This window comes from Aspergillus flavus, chromosome 1 (genome assembly GCF_009017415.1).
Source record: "Aspergillus flavus chromosome 1, complete sequence".
Taxonomy (NCBI): Eukaryota; Fungi; Ascomycota; class Eurotiomycetes; order Eurotiales; family Aspergillaceae; genus Aspergillus; species Aspergillus flavus.
This window is the reverse complement of record NC_092406.1, coordinates 375,792-393,470: the sequence shown is the minus strand read 5'-3', so window position 1 is coordinate 393,470 and position 17,679 is coordinate 375,792. Positions and strand designations below refer to the sequence as shown.

The 17,679-nt window shown below is 47.0% G+C and overlaps 7 protein-coding genes across 7 annotated transcripts; 4 read left to right on the top strand and 3 right to left on the bottom strand.

The window, feature by feature from the left end:
• Window positions 1–148: 148 nt before the first annotated feature.
• On the top strand, window positions 149–2,981 carry F9C07_2060728 (fungal-specific transcription factor domain-containing protein; the record flags this gene model as incomplete). Its single annotated transcript, XM_071508650.1, has 5 exons — window positions 149–370; window positions 460–487; window positions 579–695; window positions 784–2,155; window positions 2,216–2,981. The coding sequence occupies 5 exons, from the start codon at window positions 149–151 to the stop codon at window positions 2,979–2,981; spliced, it is 2,505 nt and encodes an 834-aa protein (XP_071365422.1).
• Window positions 2,982–3,958: 977 nt separating this feature from the next.
• F9C07_146 (putative Ste20-like serine/threonine protein kinase) lies at window positions 3,959–6,171 on the bottom strand (the record flags this gene model as incomplete). The annotated part of the gene is made up of 4 exons (XM_041289044.1): window positions 3,959–5,583; window positions 5,640–5,956; window positions 6,026–6,056; window positions 6,120–6,171. 4 exons carry the CDS (start codon window positions 6,169–6,171, stop codon window positions 3,959–3,961), a joined length of 2,025 nt encoding a protein of 674 aa, XP_041141697.1.
• A 2,664-nt stretch (window positions 6,172–8,835) lies between these two features.
• F9C07_145 (uncharacterized protein) lies at window positions 8,836–9,404 on the top strand (the record flags this gene model as incomplete). Its single annotated transcript, XM_041289038.1, has 2 exons — window positions 8,836–9,310; window positions 9,382–9,404. The coding sequence occupies 2 exons, from the start codon at window positions 8,836–8,838 to the stop codon at window positions 9,402–9,404; spliced, it is 498 nt and encodes a 165-aa protein (XP_041141698.1).
• Window positions 9,405–9,920: 516 nt separating this feature from the next.
• Window positions 9,921–10,784, bottom strand: F9C07_144 (SGNH hydrolase-type esterase domain-containing protein; the record flags this gene model as incomplete). Its single annotated transcript, XM_041289045.1, has 2 exons — window positions 9,921–10,418; window positions 10,494–10,784. The coding sequence occupies 2 exons, from the start codon at window positions 10,782–10,784 to the stop codon at window positions 9,921–9,923; spliced, it is 789 nt and encodes a 262-aa protein (XP_041141699.1).
• Window positions 10,785–11,553: 769 nt separating this feature from the next.
• On the top strand, window positions 11,554–13,335 carry F9C07_143 (putative cytochrome P450; the record flags this gene model as incomplete). The annotated part of the gene is made up of 5 exons (XM_041289049.1): window positions 11,554–11,631; window positions 11,716–12,207; window positions 12,281–12,892; window positions 12,958–13,127; window positions 13,179–13,335. The coding sequence occupies 5 exons, from the start codon at window positions 11,554–11,556 to the stop codon at window positions 13,333–13,335; spliced, it is 1,509 nt and encodes a 502-aa protein (XP_041141700.1).
• A 685-nt stretch (window positions 13,336–14,020) lies between these two features.
• On the top strand, window positions 14,021–14,587 carry F9C07_2227036 (uncharacterized protein; the record flags this gene model as incomplete). The annotated part of the gene is made up of 1 exon (XM_071509791.1): window positions 14,021–14,587. The coding sequence occupies one exon, from the start codon at window positions 14,021–14,023 to the stop codon at window positions 14,585–14,587; it is 567 nt and encodes a 188-aa protein (XP_071365421.1).
• A 1,362-nt stretch (window positions 14,588–15,949) lies between these two features.
• F9C07_142 (putative ubiquitin regulatory protein) lies at window positions 15,950–17,598 on the bottom strand (the record flags this gene model as incomplete). Its single annotated transcript, XM_041289046.1, has 2 exons — window positions 15,950–17,040; window positions 17,103–17,598. 2 exons carry the CDS (start codon window positions 17,596–17,598, stop codon window positions 15,950–15,952), a joined length of 1,587 nt encoding a protein of 528 aa, XP_041141701.1.
• Between the last annotated feature and the right edge of the window lie 81 nt (window positions 17,599–17,679).

The window sequence follows — 17,679 nt, the reverse complement described above, 5'->3', positions numbered from 1 at the left end:
CGACAATATCAAACTGTTAGATCTAATTCTTCACAGAATTTTTCGGCTTTCGGACCGAACCAAGTTCATCACCGATACGGGTCCCCGTCATGATGCAGTAGGGGCTTGACCGAGGATCTGTCTTAAACCCCGACCTCGCTACAGTGCCATGCCGAACGCTGCTGCACCCGCAGTCTCTGCGCAGCAGACTCCACCGATAACGCGCCCCTTTGGAGACCAGGACAGAGATCAGAGCGCAGATGAATCCTGGTCTGCTGTCGATAGCGATAACGACCTGGTCACTCAAAATGGAAATGCGTCTCGCTCGCTGAAACGCAAGCGCCCCCTTACAGTGTCGTACGTACCTCCGCCCTCAGGCCTGGAGCACGAGGTTATCATCTCCCCCCCTCGTCTTCTGGTCCAATTCTAGTGCCCGGTATCAGTCTATGGAATAGTCGAACTAACGGCTTAAGATGCGAGCTGTGTAAGCAACGGAAAGTCAAATGTGGTGAGTATTTCTTGTCTTAGTGGCTTTGCACTAGCTCTTTTGCGACCCTCTTTCTCCCGCGATGAAGGATGTTGTAGGCTGACAAACTTAGATCGAGCTCAACCAAGCTGCGGATGGTGCTCGCGTAATGGCCAGTCATGCGAATACAAAGAACGAAAGAAGCCAGGCCTTCGAGCTGGCTATGGTAAAGAATTGGAACAACGCTTAGGTATGTTTCCCTACTCCTCATCTATCGGCTAAATCAAATCTCTATTGTTCAATTCCAACTCTCAGCGTTTCGCTCACATGTTGCACAGACAGGCTCGAGGAAGTGATTCAGACACAGGCCCGTCTCATTGAAACTCATATCCTACAGAGCCAACCTCGGTCAAATCATGAGTTTCCTCATCCTGGTCCCCATTCTTATAGTTCACCGTCAGAGCCCTCTGCTGCTCATGGGCCAAGTCCTCGAAATGCAGCTTACTTTCATGAGCCATCATCTGTGCCAGCTCATCCACGTCCGTCTGACGCGTCTATCACTAGTCCTTCGGACATTTCAGTTAGGAACGTGATGCATAGCCATCTCACAAGTGGCTTAAACCCGCCTATACCCATCCCACAAGTTTCTGATACCACACACGCGAGTGATTATACAGGGAATGAATCATCATTGAAGGTGCCAGTCAATTTGTTCTCCAATCAGGAACAGTCATTTGCGGACCCAGAGCTCGATCTCCCACCGTACGATCTGTTATATGCGCTGGTTGATCTTTACTTCGACCATATAAATTCGTGGTGTCCTATTCTTCACCGACGTACGACTCTAGATACCTTCTTCGGCCCATCCCCTCTTGAGGAAGCTGATCGCATGGTTCTGTATGCTATTGTTGCAACTACTCTCCGCTTTTCGAGTGACAGTAGGCTCAACGAGCAAAATCGAAAACGATACCATGATTCCTCCAAGCAGAAAGTCTTGCTCTATGGCTTAGAGAACTCATCAGTCAGGGCGCTTCAGGCCCTGGTTATATTAGCTTTGGACTTAGTGGGCTCCTCCAACGGGCCTCCCGGTTGGAAACTGCTTGCCCTGATTACGCGATCCGTGGTTCAGTTGGGGTTGGCTGTTGAATCCAAATCCTCACTTATAGCTCCCGTTTACCCTTCTATCTATACCCTAAGAGCGGTTACTCTCCCTGACTCAGAGTCTTGGATTGAGGACGAAGGCAGACGCAGACTTTTCTGGATGGTATATTTCTTGGACCGATATTCAACCCTCGCAACTGCCTTTGATTTTACATTGGACGACAAAGATATCGACCGCAAGCTCCCATGCAAGGACGAATTCTTCATGAAAAACCAGCCTGTCGAAACTAGATGGTTTCACCACTCGGGCGACCGTGCAGATTATCTCAAGCGTGCCGAAAATGTCGGCTCATTCGGCCTTTACGTGGAGATTCTCGGCATCATGTCCCGTATTCATACTTTCTTGAAACGGCCTGTGGACATCGGCGCTTTATCGGATGTTGAAGAGTGGCAAGCAACATATCGCAAGTTGGATGGCGAGCTAGCTGCATGGGAGTTTGGCCTTCCAGCTGAGTATGCCTACGAAAATTCATCTAGGTTGTTTAATGGCTCGAAATCAAACAAAGGCCTCCCTTGTGACTGGGTTCAACTCCATGCCACATATCAAACGTAAGCGTGATCATTAAACCTGGCGTGTTATCACTCAATGGCAATTCTAAATGATTACAGTGCGGTAATCAGACTCCACTCATCGGCTGCATACCCGACGACTCGATCCCCAATCTTCACGCCGTCATACAGTGCCAGCCAGCGTTGTTTATTCGCAGTCGAAAACATCCTCTCCGTGACGCGATTCGTTGTAGACAACAATATGCTCGACAAGCTTGGACCACCTTTTGCGTTTACGCTCTGGGTCTCTGCACGATTACTACTTGTCCATGGTTCTACCATCGCCCATACTGTGAGCCCGGACATAATCTTCTTTGTTGATACGCTCGCCCAGATGGGGACGTACTGGAAGGTAGCTGAACGCTACAGCACAATTTTACAGCGTGTCCTTGACGAGTATGGTGAATACCAACAATCCGGTGTTGAGGATTCCGAGCGCGTAACGCCATCCAGCGTGAAGATCCTCGCAGATATGAGACGCTGTGCTTTTGACCTGGACTTCTTGATATCCCGACAGCCACGCTCGTCACCTGCCGGAAGCCAACCGACAGTACCAACACCCGCTGCGCATCCACGAAATCTTGCACCAAATGAATTAGAATATCTTGATGTTTTCGGCTTCTTCAATGTGCCACGGGTACCTGCTGCCCGAGCTCCCGATATTACTGACCTCGATATAAACGAGACGGTCAACAATCCTATGTCAATCAATGGTCTAACTGGGTCTGTTGTGGATGGTGCTGCGCCTAATGCAAACGAATTTAACATCACGAACTACTTGATTCCAACTCCGGAGACGGACTGGTTATTCCGCTCAGAAGGTTAATACCCGCCAAACCTTTTCGGATGTTCCCTGCTCCGCCCTTTAAAGGTCAAGGAGGGCTCTTTCACTCCAGGTTTAACCTCAGACCAGCATGTGTGACAATTAAAGTCTGTAACCAGCTCTTCGGCTCCCCTCATTGGACAGACTTAGTTTGTCGTCACAGATCTGACCATTGGACAATAATCTTTGTCAAATGTAACAACACAGCCACAAGAGAAGCTTTAGCCCGAATATTCTGTGGAGGCCTTTGCGGTGCTAAGGCACTTTGACGAGCGATTGCTTTGAAGCTGGACCAGACCCAGAAACATGGTTCAGTCTGATGGGAGATGTAATCAAGTTACACTGGAATCAACTCCACTCACCACTTTGCTGTATGATCATACAGCTTGCCACTACACATATGACACGGGCCATTGCGCTATTCGAGGATATTGCTACCACATCGCTACTCTCTCGGGATGTGGGAAACCATCCAGGGTACTGAGATCATCAAGTTTGTGCGGGGAAAGTATGTATGATCATATTTTGGGCTTTAAAGCGTTTCAAGCACATGTACAATAACAGAAAGGTTCGCAATCATCAAGCGTATCCGCAGGGCGAGTTATGAAAGTAGAAAAACAAGATTGAAAAGAATAAGAGAGAAATGCAAGCCATAGAGTTCCCATAAAGCAACTCAGTATCGAGTTTGAAGGATCCAGCCTCGAGAATTTGACGAAGAAAAAGTGCTAAAACAAAGGAGAATACATCTCACGTATCATAAAAGGCATGTTCAATCAGTCATGCAACGGTATCTGACCCTTCATGTATGTGTCTTGTTTCATCAACAATCTGAAATAAAGTGCCCGGACAATAAGCTTTCTATATGCACATTGCAAGCCCGAAAGACTAACTTCAATATACCATCGAATCTCTAGTGTGTAACGCTGGTCATGAGAAAAGAAAATCAAAGGCAAACGTAGGAGGTGTCTTGTGCCTACTATTTAGTTACTCGGCGTCGGTGATTCTTCATCAGCGGGTTCAATTCTGACGAGTACTTCTTCAAGGAATCCTTCCAAGAACGAGGAGACATCAGCGCCCATTCCGACGGGTGCTTCGCTGTCCCAACGCTCAATCCTTGTAAATATTCCCCCCAAGTCATTCACGAGAGACTCCATCATTTGCTGGACATATTCCCGATTTGATTGGAGTTCATATGTTTCCATTCTCGTGTGGCCATTTTCTGCACTAGGATTGCGCGATAGAAGTTCCAGGCGACGAGAACGACGGCGCACTGCTGCCTTTAGAGCAGGTAGGATAACACTATTCAGCGCTGTAATTTCGTTCGATGGAGGTATTCCAACACTAGGCTGTAGATTGGGATCTATACCCCTATGAAGCGGACCGAAACTACTCCCCAAACCAGGGGGCTGCATCGGTGTCTGGGGAAGTCGTTGTGGTTGGGGAGATGCGTGTCTTGGTGTTGGTGGTGGGCGAGGATGCTGTTGGAACACTTGGTGGTGAGGCCGGGATTCCACTGCAGGTCTAGGACTTTGGTCCGAAGGACGCCGCAAGGGTTGTGCTGATATGCGTTCCTGATGTGATGGGACCCCTGAAGGGCGAGGTAGATTGGCTTTTCTAGATTCCTGGGGGACTGGAACGGAATTCCGGTTTTTTACGGAGGGCGAGGGACTTTCCGGAGTAGGATCAATATGGAGAAAAGATATGTCTTGGGCCAATGATTGCTGTAAAGCTTTATCGTATTCGCTACCGGGGCTCTCCCTTAGCTGTTGGGAATTTGGTCTCTGAAGGTGGGTAGGTGTTCGAGGCTTGACCTCTGCCGGGCCCTGTTTCAATGGGGATGGTGGTAACGGAACTTTTGTTGGTGACGAAGGCTTTGACGCAGCAGTTGGGATGTGCTTTGTCTGTGTAGGCCTCTGCGGCGTGTAGCTATTGTTTTCCACTGGTTCTCTTGGTGGCCGATCTTTCGTCTCCCACTCTGACGATTCGTGACCTCGGGTGTTCATATCCGCTTCTTTCATGGGCTTCAGACCAGGACCCCGTCCAGCGGGGCGTACAGTCCCAAAATCCCAGAGATCATCTTCGTCTTCGGCATTTGTGGGCTTCGGTGGAGGCTCATATGCAGGTTCGTCTTCTTCATCAGCGTTTTTGTTGCCATAGACAGCATGCCACCGCTCATAGCGTTCAATCAATTCTGTCAAATAGTTGGTTTTCTTCGCCCTCTTGATGAAAGGATGTTCGAGCAATTCCCTGGCTGACGGTCGTTCTCTGGGATCGCGGCGCAGGCACAGCTCAACGAAGTTTTTGAAAGCCTTGCTGTAGTTTCCTTGCAAAGTTGGGGGAGGGTTCTTGGGGATCAGGAACAAGACTTTCATAGGATGAATATCGGAGTACGGGGGTTCTCCATTGGCCAGTTCAATTGCTGTGATCCCGAGGGACCAGATATCCGCTTTGTAATCATACCCCGATTGCTTGATAACCTCTGGAGCCATCCAGAATGGTGTACCTACAAAAGTGTTCTTCTTGGTCATCGTTGCTGATAGTTGGCCAGAGACACCAAAGTCCGCCAGTTTTACCTGCCCGCTTGAAGTTAGAAGAATGTTTGCAGCTACCATGCTGTCAGTTGCCGACTTGGAAGAAGTTATCACGGAAAGAGGAGTTCACCTTTGATGTCGCGGTGCAACTTTTTATCGCTATGAAGATAGTCTAATCCTCGAAGGAGCTCTCTCAGAATGATCATGATATAATCCTCCGGGATTGTCCCCGGACGCATCAAATCAGAACAACTACCCCCGGAGCAGAACTCCATAACAATCCATAAGCTTGAACCTTTCAAAAAAGAGCCATGGTACCTTGTCACATATGGGGAGTTGAGTTCGGATAGGATGGCAATTTCTTGGATGATATCTTCGACTTCGTCTTCGGCATTTTCCACATCGATAATTTTGATTGCGACAGAGGCGCCCGTCCGCTTATCGACCCTAACATTCAAAAACCAGTGTCAGGAAGACCACCTAAACCAAAAAATTTTAAGCAATGTCATATCATACCCTTTGTAGACACGCCCAAAGCTCCCACCCCCTGCACTTCAAGTTAGAGAACAGTGCTACATCGATGTGAAGCTTGTGAAAAAGCAAAGCGTACCAATACAATTCTGTTTCATGTAAATAGACTCTGGATCTACTAGTCCTTCCATTCTGCTGAGTGTGAGTTTTATCGCAAGGAATCAATAAACGAAGGTTCACGTGGCTCTGGAGCACTTTATACTGTCAGCTTTTGCAAAAAGTAAGATGCGCAATCACAGAATGATAATGCAGAGCGGCTATAGGCACAGAGATATGGAGGAACGAAAGTAAGTAAAAAACAAGTCCTTGGTAGAAAGTATAACTAAAAATGACAACGCATGATAAGCGTAAAGGTTCCAAGATAACAACATACCGACCAAACAAGGGGAACAGGTCTAGCTTGCGAACAGACGGCTAGACATGAAACATGAAAGTTATTGTAGGAATCAATGGCAGTTTCTTAAGGCGCAGTACTACTAAGTAATTAGACACTGAGTTATCCCTGCGGATGTTGGCGCTCGTTTGGACGTTCCACTTACTATTGTTTTGATGGGATCCCTCGTACAGTGGGATCTGGAGCTGCAGTCCATCAACAATGCGGCGAGGAGCTTTAGAGGGACACAGAAACGGACAATGTTGAGTCTTTACCCGAAGCTTGTCCAAGAAAACAGCACTGGTCGGAGCAAGGGGCTTGAATCGGTTACTGTCCTGGCAACAGCTCGGAGAAGGATAACAAAGGACTGTTTTTCCCTTGCATTGATAACCACAGGAACCAGCTGGTGATTGGGGCAGGCGCGGGGTCATTTTTGCCAGGCGGTGGAGCTTCCTTTTGCTCCAGTCACGTCTCCACATCTCTCGGGCGGTGAAGGTGAGGAGAATGTCCGTGAACCAAATCACGCGATTTGGGAGCTGACCTAATGAGATATTATTCATGCATTGCTTAGTCAGATTAGTGTATAACTCCTACCTAGGTATATAGAATTGTCACTGCGAACTATACCCCGTACTTATATTGACTTTCTGACCTGGAAGAATGGCAGAATGAAATAGATATAAGTAGCGGTCAAATATATTACGTTAAGCGCTTCTCAAGAGTTTTAAATACTTTTCTCCTCCAACGGTAGCGAGCTCAGCCTTGCAAACTATATGAGTAACTAGCCTCTTGGATTTTCTTATCAAATTTATGATTATCGAGGTCAATGACGATGGGTGGTAGAAAAGCGGCTTCATACAGCTCTGAAAACATTGCTTTTCTTTCCAATACCCGAGCCAACAACCTGTATGGCGCAGTTCTTTGTATATACGGCTAGAATCGCCAGTAAAGCCCATGCACGGATACATGGTGGTCCCAAAGTATCCGTACCAGCACGGTGGTCATCGATGATTCGGACACTGACTATAAGGATGCCCTAGAGGATTCTTTCGTACCAAGGGCTTCGATTGCTTGGGGGGGCAATAATCAATTGCAGGAATCTGAACAATCACAGCTTCAGTTGTTTCTACGATCAAAGCAGACTGCACATGGCCAGACTAGGTTAGGTCAATAGGTGTATCATTTCTAACCTGTCTGTTAAAGCTCGGTTGAAGGGAATAGTCATTCTTAACCTCTGGTCAATTAGAAAAATTGACCAGTTGAATACTAGTTGACTGGCTTAATATCAACTTTTCACCCAGAAGACCACGCTGATTGTGCAAATACTAACAGTATTAACTTTTATATTAGGGCGAAGCAGACACAGAAGAAAATAATATACGATTAGGGCACCCGAAAATAAAAAGATAAAATAATCCTGGTGGTAATGAGCAAAGAATATAGGCTTACAACTGTGAAACGCAGTTTGCTGACTGTACTGACTCCTGCTCTTCAATCGGACGTTAGGGATGAAAATCTTGGCACAGAAAGCATGCCAGCAATACTCTCCATTTGATTCCGGACATCATAACCCTGGTCATGCTGTGCTCCCTGGCCAAAGCATGAAATATCTCCCAGGTCTATGGAGGCCTCCATTTATGCTTGTCTGTTAGCACCGCCAAGCAATATTATCTATATTGCTTAAGTATAACAGATATAAATTGCAACTTATATACACGCTAAAGTAATACTTAGAGGGATCAAGGGATCGAGTGATGTTCCTGAGTTTATTCTTCGATTCTACACAAATGTACTCACCAGTCGAAGATAGACCATATAGCATTACGTATACCAAGGGCCGCTGACGCTCAAACAATGCGTCATCAGAAGCTACCAAGAAAGCCAGTGAAACATTACTGGAGGCCATTCGTCAAGTCCTCCATAGAAAGCAGTTAAGACATGGCACCCGGGTAGTTGATCTCATTACAGTAGAAAAGATTATTGGACCTCTGCGTCGAGAGTTTTGCGTAGCGTACATGCAGCGGACCACCCAGGAGCATGGGTAATTGGTGCCAAAATGATTGATATAAGATTCCACGATTCCACTGCCATCTGTTAGTTGCACATTACGTATGCGTTGATATCCGCCTCAACGCTATGGCTCTGTCTATGGAGGAGCAGTAAGTGGCTCCTCCATGAATCTGTAGTACATACTTCGCGAAGGGGCCAGGGACCAGGGTGTGTTACAATATGAGTTACGGGGTGCTCAATGCAGGGAAATTCGCCATAACACAGAGAAGTATTTGGGATATATATTCCTTACTGTTGCATGTAATGCTCAGATTTTGCACCGTTTTCTTTACCAACCCTTGGTTTCAAACAATTTGCCGCCCATTTTCTATCTTTACCCTGAGCCAAGAAAAACATCACTATCCCCACAAACATGTCCAAGGAATCAAACACCTGGGAGCCAATAGGCAACACCATCGTCAACTACGCAATCAACAAGACCTCCGAGCCAGTGATCGGGTTCCTGCTACGCAACGACGATAACTGCGTGACAAAGGTTACTGCATATGTTGGCCGTTACGAACCAACCGGAGTAGATATCCTATACGGTATCGAGTTGACCTATAAAGACGGCAAAAGGAGCATCCGGGTTGGAACCCGAGGCGAGTCCAGCAAGAGTTTATCTCTTGGCCATGGTGAAAAGATCAGTCATATGGTGATACGCGCGACAGATCGCGTCGACGGTCTGGAGGTGAAAACCAACAGAGACCAACACTCCACAGTGGGAGGAAGTGGTGGAGAACATCATGAGCAGAATACGGGGAATGGTCTGCTTTTGGGGTTTCATGGGACCTATAAGTATGGTCAGCTTTGGAGTATGGGAGGGATCTTCCAAAGGTCTTCAGAAGGTGAGTTTTGAGTAGTGGTTCTTCTTCAGTCTTATGGACCATGGTGGTATACTGACATGATGGGATTTCAGATATCTCTGAAGATGACGTTTAGGTCGGGTCTGAGGGTGTAAGAGTTGACGAAGAATGCAACTCAACTTGCATGTCTCTAGGGCATACGTTTAGTTCAACCTGAATGCATGACTTACGTTCGGTTATTCTTGTTGGCTAGGAGTGAGGGCGCGATTGACCCGTTGCTAGTTGATGTTGACTACTTTTTGTATGTAGGCTTATGCCACCAAATCCTACACTATATTTGTTCCGGAGACTCGCATAAATAATAATAACAGAGGATTGGTCGCATAATCTAATCTTTCTTATCACTCTACCTACTCCTATGCACCTACAAGATACACTTGCATAAAGGCCCAACGAACGAAAAAGGAAAGATGGAGAGTTTCCTCGAAAAGTCTAGTATTGTACAAAGAAGCTCTATCATATATCCTAACCTATACATACAGGGCTGCATCCCCCCAATCCACTTTGACACGAGAACGTCTATAACTCCCATCATCATAAAGAACTCACAATTAGCTCCATAGAAGTCTCAAGAGCTGTCCGCAGACATGCTCTATTGAATAAAGCCTCTATCAGATGCTTCCAAAACCGCCTTATACCAAACATTAGCCATCTTCGCATAGCCTTGCTCATTCGGGTGGGTGTCATCCGCGACTCCATTCGTGGTATAGTCCTCGGGGTACACCAGCCGGTTTTTATCATCGTCCGTCTCAGGGTCCATATCAGCCAAAACGATGCGAACACCTTCTTTTTGCATGTTGTTGGCCAAAGAGCGGTACTGGCGATTGACGTCAGGACGGTTGGCCTCAGTCTGCTTTTGTACAGAGGGTATCAAGGTGGACAAGACAATTGTTGTGTCTTGCGTGTCCTCAGCATCCAGAATGCTCTCAATCAGGGATCGCATACGATCACTAGCTTCTGAGATGCTAATATTGAGTCTGCAGTCGTTGGTTCCCGCGTTGATTGTAACCACGTTCGGCTTATATTTGAGAGATCCCTGGGCTGCTGCCTTGACCTGATCGATAGTGTCGCCAGAGTGTGCCTCGACATCCTGAGAAGACCATGTATGTTAGTAACATTTCAATTGAGGACGCGGATTGGAATCGTATAGGGGAGGGCAACAAACATTGTCTGTCATGTTTCCGTGCTGCTTAGTTCCGACCATATCGACTTCCCAGCCGGTCGAGGTGAGTTTATTCCGTAAAGGCGCCCGGTAACCATTTCCAGAAGCCGAGTTTACTCCCCAAGTAATCGAGGCTCCGAGCGGGAGAACTCTTAGGGGCACCTTATCGGCCCTAGTTGTCACACTACCACCCTTAACAGAGGTGAAGATCCCTGCTCGGAGTGGTATAGCTGTACTAGATACAGCCGATAAGACAAGAAGCCAAAGAAAAAGAAGAGGATACGACTGGGCCATTTTGCTTTGCCGTTGTGTCTGTCAAAATCACTTTGTATTACACTTTAAGGGTTCCTGGCTAGTTGTGTTCTTGATGCATGTTCTTAAATAATCGCAAAGAGTTGCGAAGGTTGGCAACCTAAGAGGATAGCGCTATCCTCCCTAGGTTTAGTGACCCGTCAGCCACGAAGATCGGCATCCTTGGCCCCGGGCCATCATTGCAAGGCGATGCTGAATCCTTCGGTCCACAAATCCTTTATGGTCCACTTCGGAGGCTATGTGAGCGAATGTTGGAATGTTCTCCATTGTCATTCGGCAGTTCGTCTGCCGTATACACGTACCTCACAAGTGCCTAAGAAGTAGGGCTATTTTTACACTAACCTATTAGGTATGACAATGAATGCTTTTGTTTATCTCAGTAATCACCATAAGATTGGCAGGGAATCATGTCACATAAGTTTTCTGTGGCTTATGGTGCTTATATACAGCTATCTAAAAACAGGAATATTCCAAGTAACAGCATGTAACTTACCCCTCAAATGGCGGGGATCGCTGTGTCAGTTATATGTACCTCTCGGCACTTCCTTGCCGATTGTTGTGTTATGCAAGAGCACTGTGAACCCATCATGCAGGATAAACCTCTAACTAATTCCGATATGAACAGAACATGGTGTGTTGCGCTTGTATATTAAGGCCCCCATCTGCGAGAAGTTTCAGTCTACAGATCCTTTGACCCTCTCATCGGAACTCTATATCTGCCAAACGGATTTTACTATAAATATCAACGATAATGTTGCCTGCCAACAACTTGGCATTTATTCTAAGCCCTGTGGTGACTTTCGAGCTTATAGGTGAAGTTATCGCTTTGGTACGATGGCTTACCCTACCTTTACTATTGCTTATCATAGTAGTAGACGTCCTGTGGGCCTCTCACCTAATACAAACGTTGTAGGTCTCTATTGCAGCTATTGCCTCGTGGTCGTACAACGTGTTCTTCCACCCACTGTCGAACTATCCTGGACCTCGGCTCGCCGCAGCTACTAGGCTATGGTACGCCTGGCATTGTGCTAAAGGCTCTCTGCCCTTTGCCATTCACGAGCTTCACCTCAGGTATGGTGATGTAGTCCGAGTGGCTCCAGATGAGCTCTCGTATATCCACCCAGATGGGTGGAACGAGATTTATGGTCATCGTCCTGGACAGTCGGAGATTCCGAAAGATCCAAGCTTTTATTCGAGTGCACTATCCAGTCCGGAGGGTATCTTTCGCGCCCCCCGGGACCGTCATGGATACATTCGAAGACAGATGTCACATGGATTCTCTGAGAAGTCGATGAGAGAACAAGAAGACACTATACGACACTATGCGGACCTGATGATTAGCTACTTGAGCACTCAAGCCAATGGACCGAAGGAAAATGTTGTGGACTTCACCCGTTGGTATAATGTGGGTAGTAATATGATTTCGTCCCTCAGTATCATTGTAATGTTTTGCCCTGTTGGACTAAATTTTTTAATAGTATTTCACGTTCGATGTCATGGGTCAACTGGTCTTCGGGGAATCCTTTAACTGTCTTCAAAGCTCTGGCTTTCACCCCTGGGTCAGCATAATATTCGACAGCATCCGTTACAATGTATTCGTTCGATGCACCCAATTCTGGCCCTGGTTAAGCCCGGTCATCAGAAGGTTTATTCCGAAGAGCTTCCAACGCCGTAAAATTGAGCAGCAAGCGCTAAGCCGAGAGAAGGCAAATTATCGGAAGACCATCCATGACGGTCGGAACGATCTGGTTGCCAATCTTCTTAAGCCTGACAGTGGTGTAACTGATCTGGAGTATCAATCAACGGTGCAGACATTGATCGTTGCGGGCAGCGAAACTACTGCCTCCTTACTATGCGGTGTTACTTTTCACCTCCTTAACAACCCAGAAAAACTGGAAAAGGCAGTGAAAGAAGTCCGGAGCGAGTTCGATTCAGCTGATAAGATCTCCTTCGTCAGCGTAAACAAGCTCCATTATCTTCTGGCTTGCCTTAATGAAGCGTTACGTGTTTATCCTCCTGTGGCGGATGGATTTCCACGGAGAACGGGATCTAATGTAGAGGTGATCAATGGTCAGCCAGTGCCCCCAAATGTAAGAAATCAAATGACTGGGACATTCATCCAGTGTCCTGAGAGCAACTGATTAACAAATTACAGACTGCCATTCGGATGACACACTGGGCAACCTACCGTTCTCCCCGAAACTTCGTGCGTCCCAATGAGTACCTCCCCGAACGATGGTTAGGCAATGCTCCAGGTTTTGAGAAGGATCACAAAAATGCTTTGCAGCCGTTCCATGTTGGACCTCGCAATTGCATTGGTCGAAAGTACGTATTTCCTCCGAACCTTGCTGCTTGACGGCAGCTGACGAACGGCAGTCTTGCATATATGGAAATGCGCCTGCTGTTGGCTTTGGTACTCTGGAACTTTGATCTGGAACTTTATCCAGCTTCGAAGTTGTGGGATAAGCAACGAGTATATAATCTGTGGGAGAAGCCAGAGCTGAAGGTTAAGGTTCTGCCTAGGAAAATATAGTCGCAGAGGTCTCGTAGTTGTCAACCTTTTATGTTGGTGGTGTTCACATTGGCGAAAGGTCCAGGATTAGCGACATATCCAGTCAAAAGGCCTAAAATTATCCATGGTAGGCATTGTATACCGCGGGCTTTCAGCGGAATATAATGAACTAGTTGATTTCATGCTCCCTATGTCGATAGTAAGCCGGTCAGCCAAAATAACATTTATCAATTGCCATACGGGAGGTTGGAAAACCCGCAAAGTAAAAAAAAAAAAAAAAAAAAAAAAAAAATTAAAGAAAAAGGAAAGTTGAAGGAAAGAGGAAAGGAATAGAGCGTACTGTATTTTCTGGGATGCCTGAGCACTGGTCTTTATGACCCCTTAGACACAAGAAGTCGCCTTATTGGGCCTTTCTGACTACTGATAACAGGTACTCATTATATCACTTCACCTTTATTCTAGGTGGTCCATTCCGTAGAGAGGAAAGAAGCAGTTCGAAATTGTTTGAAAGACGTCGACAATTTAAGGCGGGTGAATGCCTTATAAAAAGCAGGCACGTTTAACATCCTCAGACCCCTCCATCAGCCTCTCACTTTAAGCACCCTTAGCACTTCCCCGTACCATCTTAAAGTACAACTTTGTTAATTTACGTAAACCTATCATCATAAATGGAGCAACTCATATTGTCGATCTAGATGGGGATGTGATGATAGTCCTCCGAAATGCAAATGCTCCCTTTGCGGTTTCTGAGCTGCCCTCTCCAGCAATTACAGAAGAGCCAACCACAGACCCTTTTGCAGGTGATGGACACGGAGGAGCACCGGAGAAAAAGCCCATTGAAGAATTTTCTTACGACCAAAACAGAGCCAATCACAACGACCATCAAAAGGATAATATTGACGATGAGTCACGAGGGAAAACATTTCGTATCCAAGTATCTGCAAAACATTTAATGCATGCGTCGCGTGTTTTCAAGGTTTCACTGACTGGTGGTGGGAAGGAAAATATCACATTCTGCCAACAAGGCTCAGTGGAGATGACCACCGAGGGTTGGAACCTTGAAGCATTCTTAATCTTGCTCAAGATCATCCACGGCCAAGCTCATGACCTACCTCAAAAGCTAAGCCTTGAGATGCTTGGTAAGGTTACTGTGTTACCTGACTTCTATGGATGCCAGAGGCCCGTGAGGGTTCTTGCAGATATGATGTGGATCCGCTCTATTATGGACAAAGCTGACATTCCAAATGAATATACTCGAGACATCAAGCTATGATTGTGGATTTCCTGGTTTTTCCAACTCGAGGCCCTGTTTACAAGGACTACCGCCATTGCCATGAACAAAAGCAAAGGGTTGATTACTCCCTCTGGCCTACCTATCCCAATGCAAGTAATAGGTATTGGTTGTGCAGACTCCTAGTTATAAATTATTTTACTCACAGTCGTCTAGAGGACATGAACTTTCGCAGAGAACGCAACATTATAAATGTGCTCAATAAGCTTTACGAGCTGCTGGAATCCTTCCAGAGTGGCGATCGTGGGTGTAGCCTCTTGTGTAGTTCAGTTTGGCTAGGGTTTCTAACAAGAAAGATGCACTCGAATGGTTTGCTTTCGTCACAGCTCAGGTCTCCGTTCCCAGAGTGGAGTTACGAGGGCCTTTTACAGACATTGGAAGAGTTCGAAGAGACGTTTTGGTTGGAACAATCTTGTTATAGGCGCTCAGGTGAATGCACTGACCCCGACGTTATGGACTTCGTTCATAGGTTCCCGTCTAGTCTAGAAGGTCTTCTACTATAGGTCATTGGTGATCAATTACAGTTAGCACAACTGTGTCCCAGTGATCTGATGTAGAAGGACACATGAGATCTATCTCTTCTATAAGTAGTCATGCATGAGGAGTACATTTGGAACAGTGCAACCTTCTCTGATACCTCTACCTTATATGTCAATCTTCCTAGAGTTGGTTTAAGAGCATAACATGCACTCAGGTTCCTATAGTATAGTTGTAGCAGTGGTCTCAAGAAGCTCCAGTTATCTGTTCTAAGGTAAATAGCTTCGCGGCTCTAGATCAACTATTATAGAAATATTCAATCATATTTGTAGACATTTTCATGGTCGTCGCTATATTTGTTACGACAATAATGGCAGAACTTGCGTCACTTAATATATTCAATACCAGATTAAGAGAATCTGTTCTCGGTGGAGTACCGATCGAATTAGGGTTAATGACCCCGGGGTTTATAAATAGCTTTCCTGCCTCTGGACAAAAGGGTATTAATATGCACAGAGGCTCATAGCAGATTCTTCCCTTTCCCTATACGTAATTGATCCAATACAGCCAACAGTTGAAAGAGCTGCAGTTCAGTGACCGTGCCTGGTGTCTCCTACTACAGGCTAGTTCCCTTTCGTAAGAGGATGTGTGAAAAGATTGTCCAAGTAACACAGGACATATTAGGAAGGGGGTACGGAAATTGGAAAGAAAACAATTCTAACCTAGGCAAGAATGCATCCCTATCTAAGTGAGAACCCATGGTGTAAAATGTGACTTCTGTCCCTTGAGCTCATGACCGGCCGGTCCATAAGTCTCCGAACCCAACGCCTCATCAAATGCAGGTATCATATCCTCATGCATGTGCATTTACTCTTCAACGTATCCTATCATTACTGTACCATTCTTCAAGCCCGCATCTTCCACACTGGTGTCAAGCGAGTCAAGCAAATTGTGACCTAGGGAGTTGAGCTCAAACTCGACGCCCGCTTTATCTGGCAACGGAGGATCGGCCTTGAGCCATTCGTAGATTCTTCGGACGGGATCCTTCAGAGCGAAGCGGCGGATTACTCTTCCGGATGGATGGCGGAACTGAATGCGGGTAGTCGTAGCCGGGTCGGAGGGGGGCTCCGTGTGAGGTTTATCATCTGGAATCGAGGCGAATGGAGAAGTTTCTACCTCGCCCTTCCCGCCTTGATCAGCTTCATCCATGTTGATGTCCTCGGTATCGGCTGCTCGGCCTTTGCCTTTCACGTCCTCGACGCTCCGGGTCAAATCGTCGGGATCTTCCAATTTCTGGGGCTGAGACGGATCTCCACCAAGACTATTTCTCATTGCCAATTCCATCATTTCCTCTTCCGTCATAGCATCGATGCTCTTCTCCTTCTTCTCCGGTTTCCGCTTGGCCACTGGGTTCCGTACATTGTGGTTAAGGCTGTAACGGTCGAGAAATTCATGCAGCTGCATCAGGAAGTCTGCGGCCTTCACCACAGGCGGCCCAGACCACACCTTCATCTGCTCACCGGTACGTGGGTCGACAATGGCGATATGCGGGTAGTTGTCGGAGACGTCGCTCGCTTGAAAATAGTATTGTAGGTATGGCGCAGCTCGTGGGTCGTCCTTAGAGTACTGCAAGAAGAGAAAGTGTTCTTTGACAGTGTCTCTGATCCCGGCGTCCTTCCACAAGTCCCTGTTCAGCAGCTGGCAGTCGAAGATGGAGGGGTCTTGTATATTGACCAGCAACCACCTCTCATTCTCACGGCCTTCCTGGCGGGCTTGGTCCCATGGAAGTCGTGACATGATTTCAAACGGCGGACGGTACATTTCGGCTAGCATGTTGGATTTATTCGAAGCATCAGACGCACCCCCAGTTGCTTCTGAGAGCCTTTGGCGACGTGAGGCCTCGTCTTCCCCTGTCCATATCGAAGAAGTGTCCCTTTGATTGAAGATACCAGGTCGATCTAGCAAATCTAAAGGTTAGTTGGCGAACGTGAAAGGGGGCTAACGACATGGGAATACTAACTGTTTCGTTGCTGGCGAGCGCGCAATTGGCCCAGTATGCTTGTGTGCATATCTCCATCGTCGAAGTCCGCATCTGGGCCTACGAGTGTTTCTGTTGTGCGAGCCATGGGAGCACGCACACCATCATCTTCAACTGCTGCTCCCCCACCTCCCCCACCGCCATACATTTCCTCCTGAAGACGGCGAGCCATGGCCTCGTCATCTTCATAGGTAGAACTTTGCGGCCCTTGGTGCCGAGGGGTAGATCGTGCCTCGTCAACAGTGACCTCGTCATCAGAGCCGACATGTACAGCCCCACTATCGCCCGCGGTAGGTCGAGCTCCCGGAGCGTCTGATGTAGATGGTATGGGCTCATCAGTTAGTGGTGCGCCACCGTTTTCGAAATAAAGCTGCATCGCTTGTTCTATATTGTAATCGGCTAAGTGGAGATACTGAATGGCCAGCTCAGGGCTCGAGCCCGTGATTTCGGTGAACTGAGCCACCACATCGTCGTTCATAGCGGGCAAGGTGCTTGGGAAAGATATGATAGCGGCGAGTATTTGAGAAAGATGCTCGGGATGTTAACTTGTTGTGGCAGA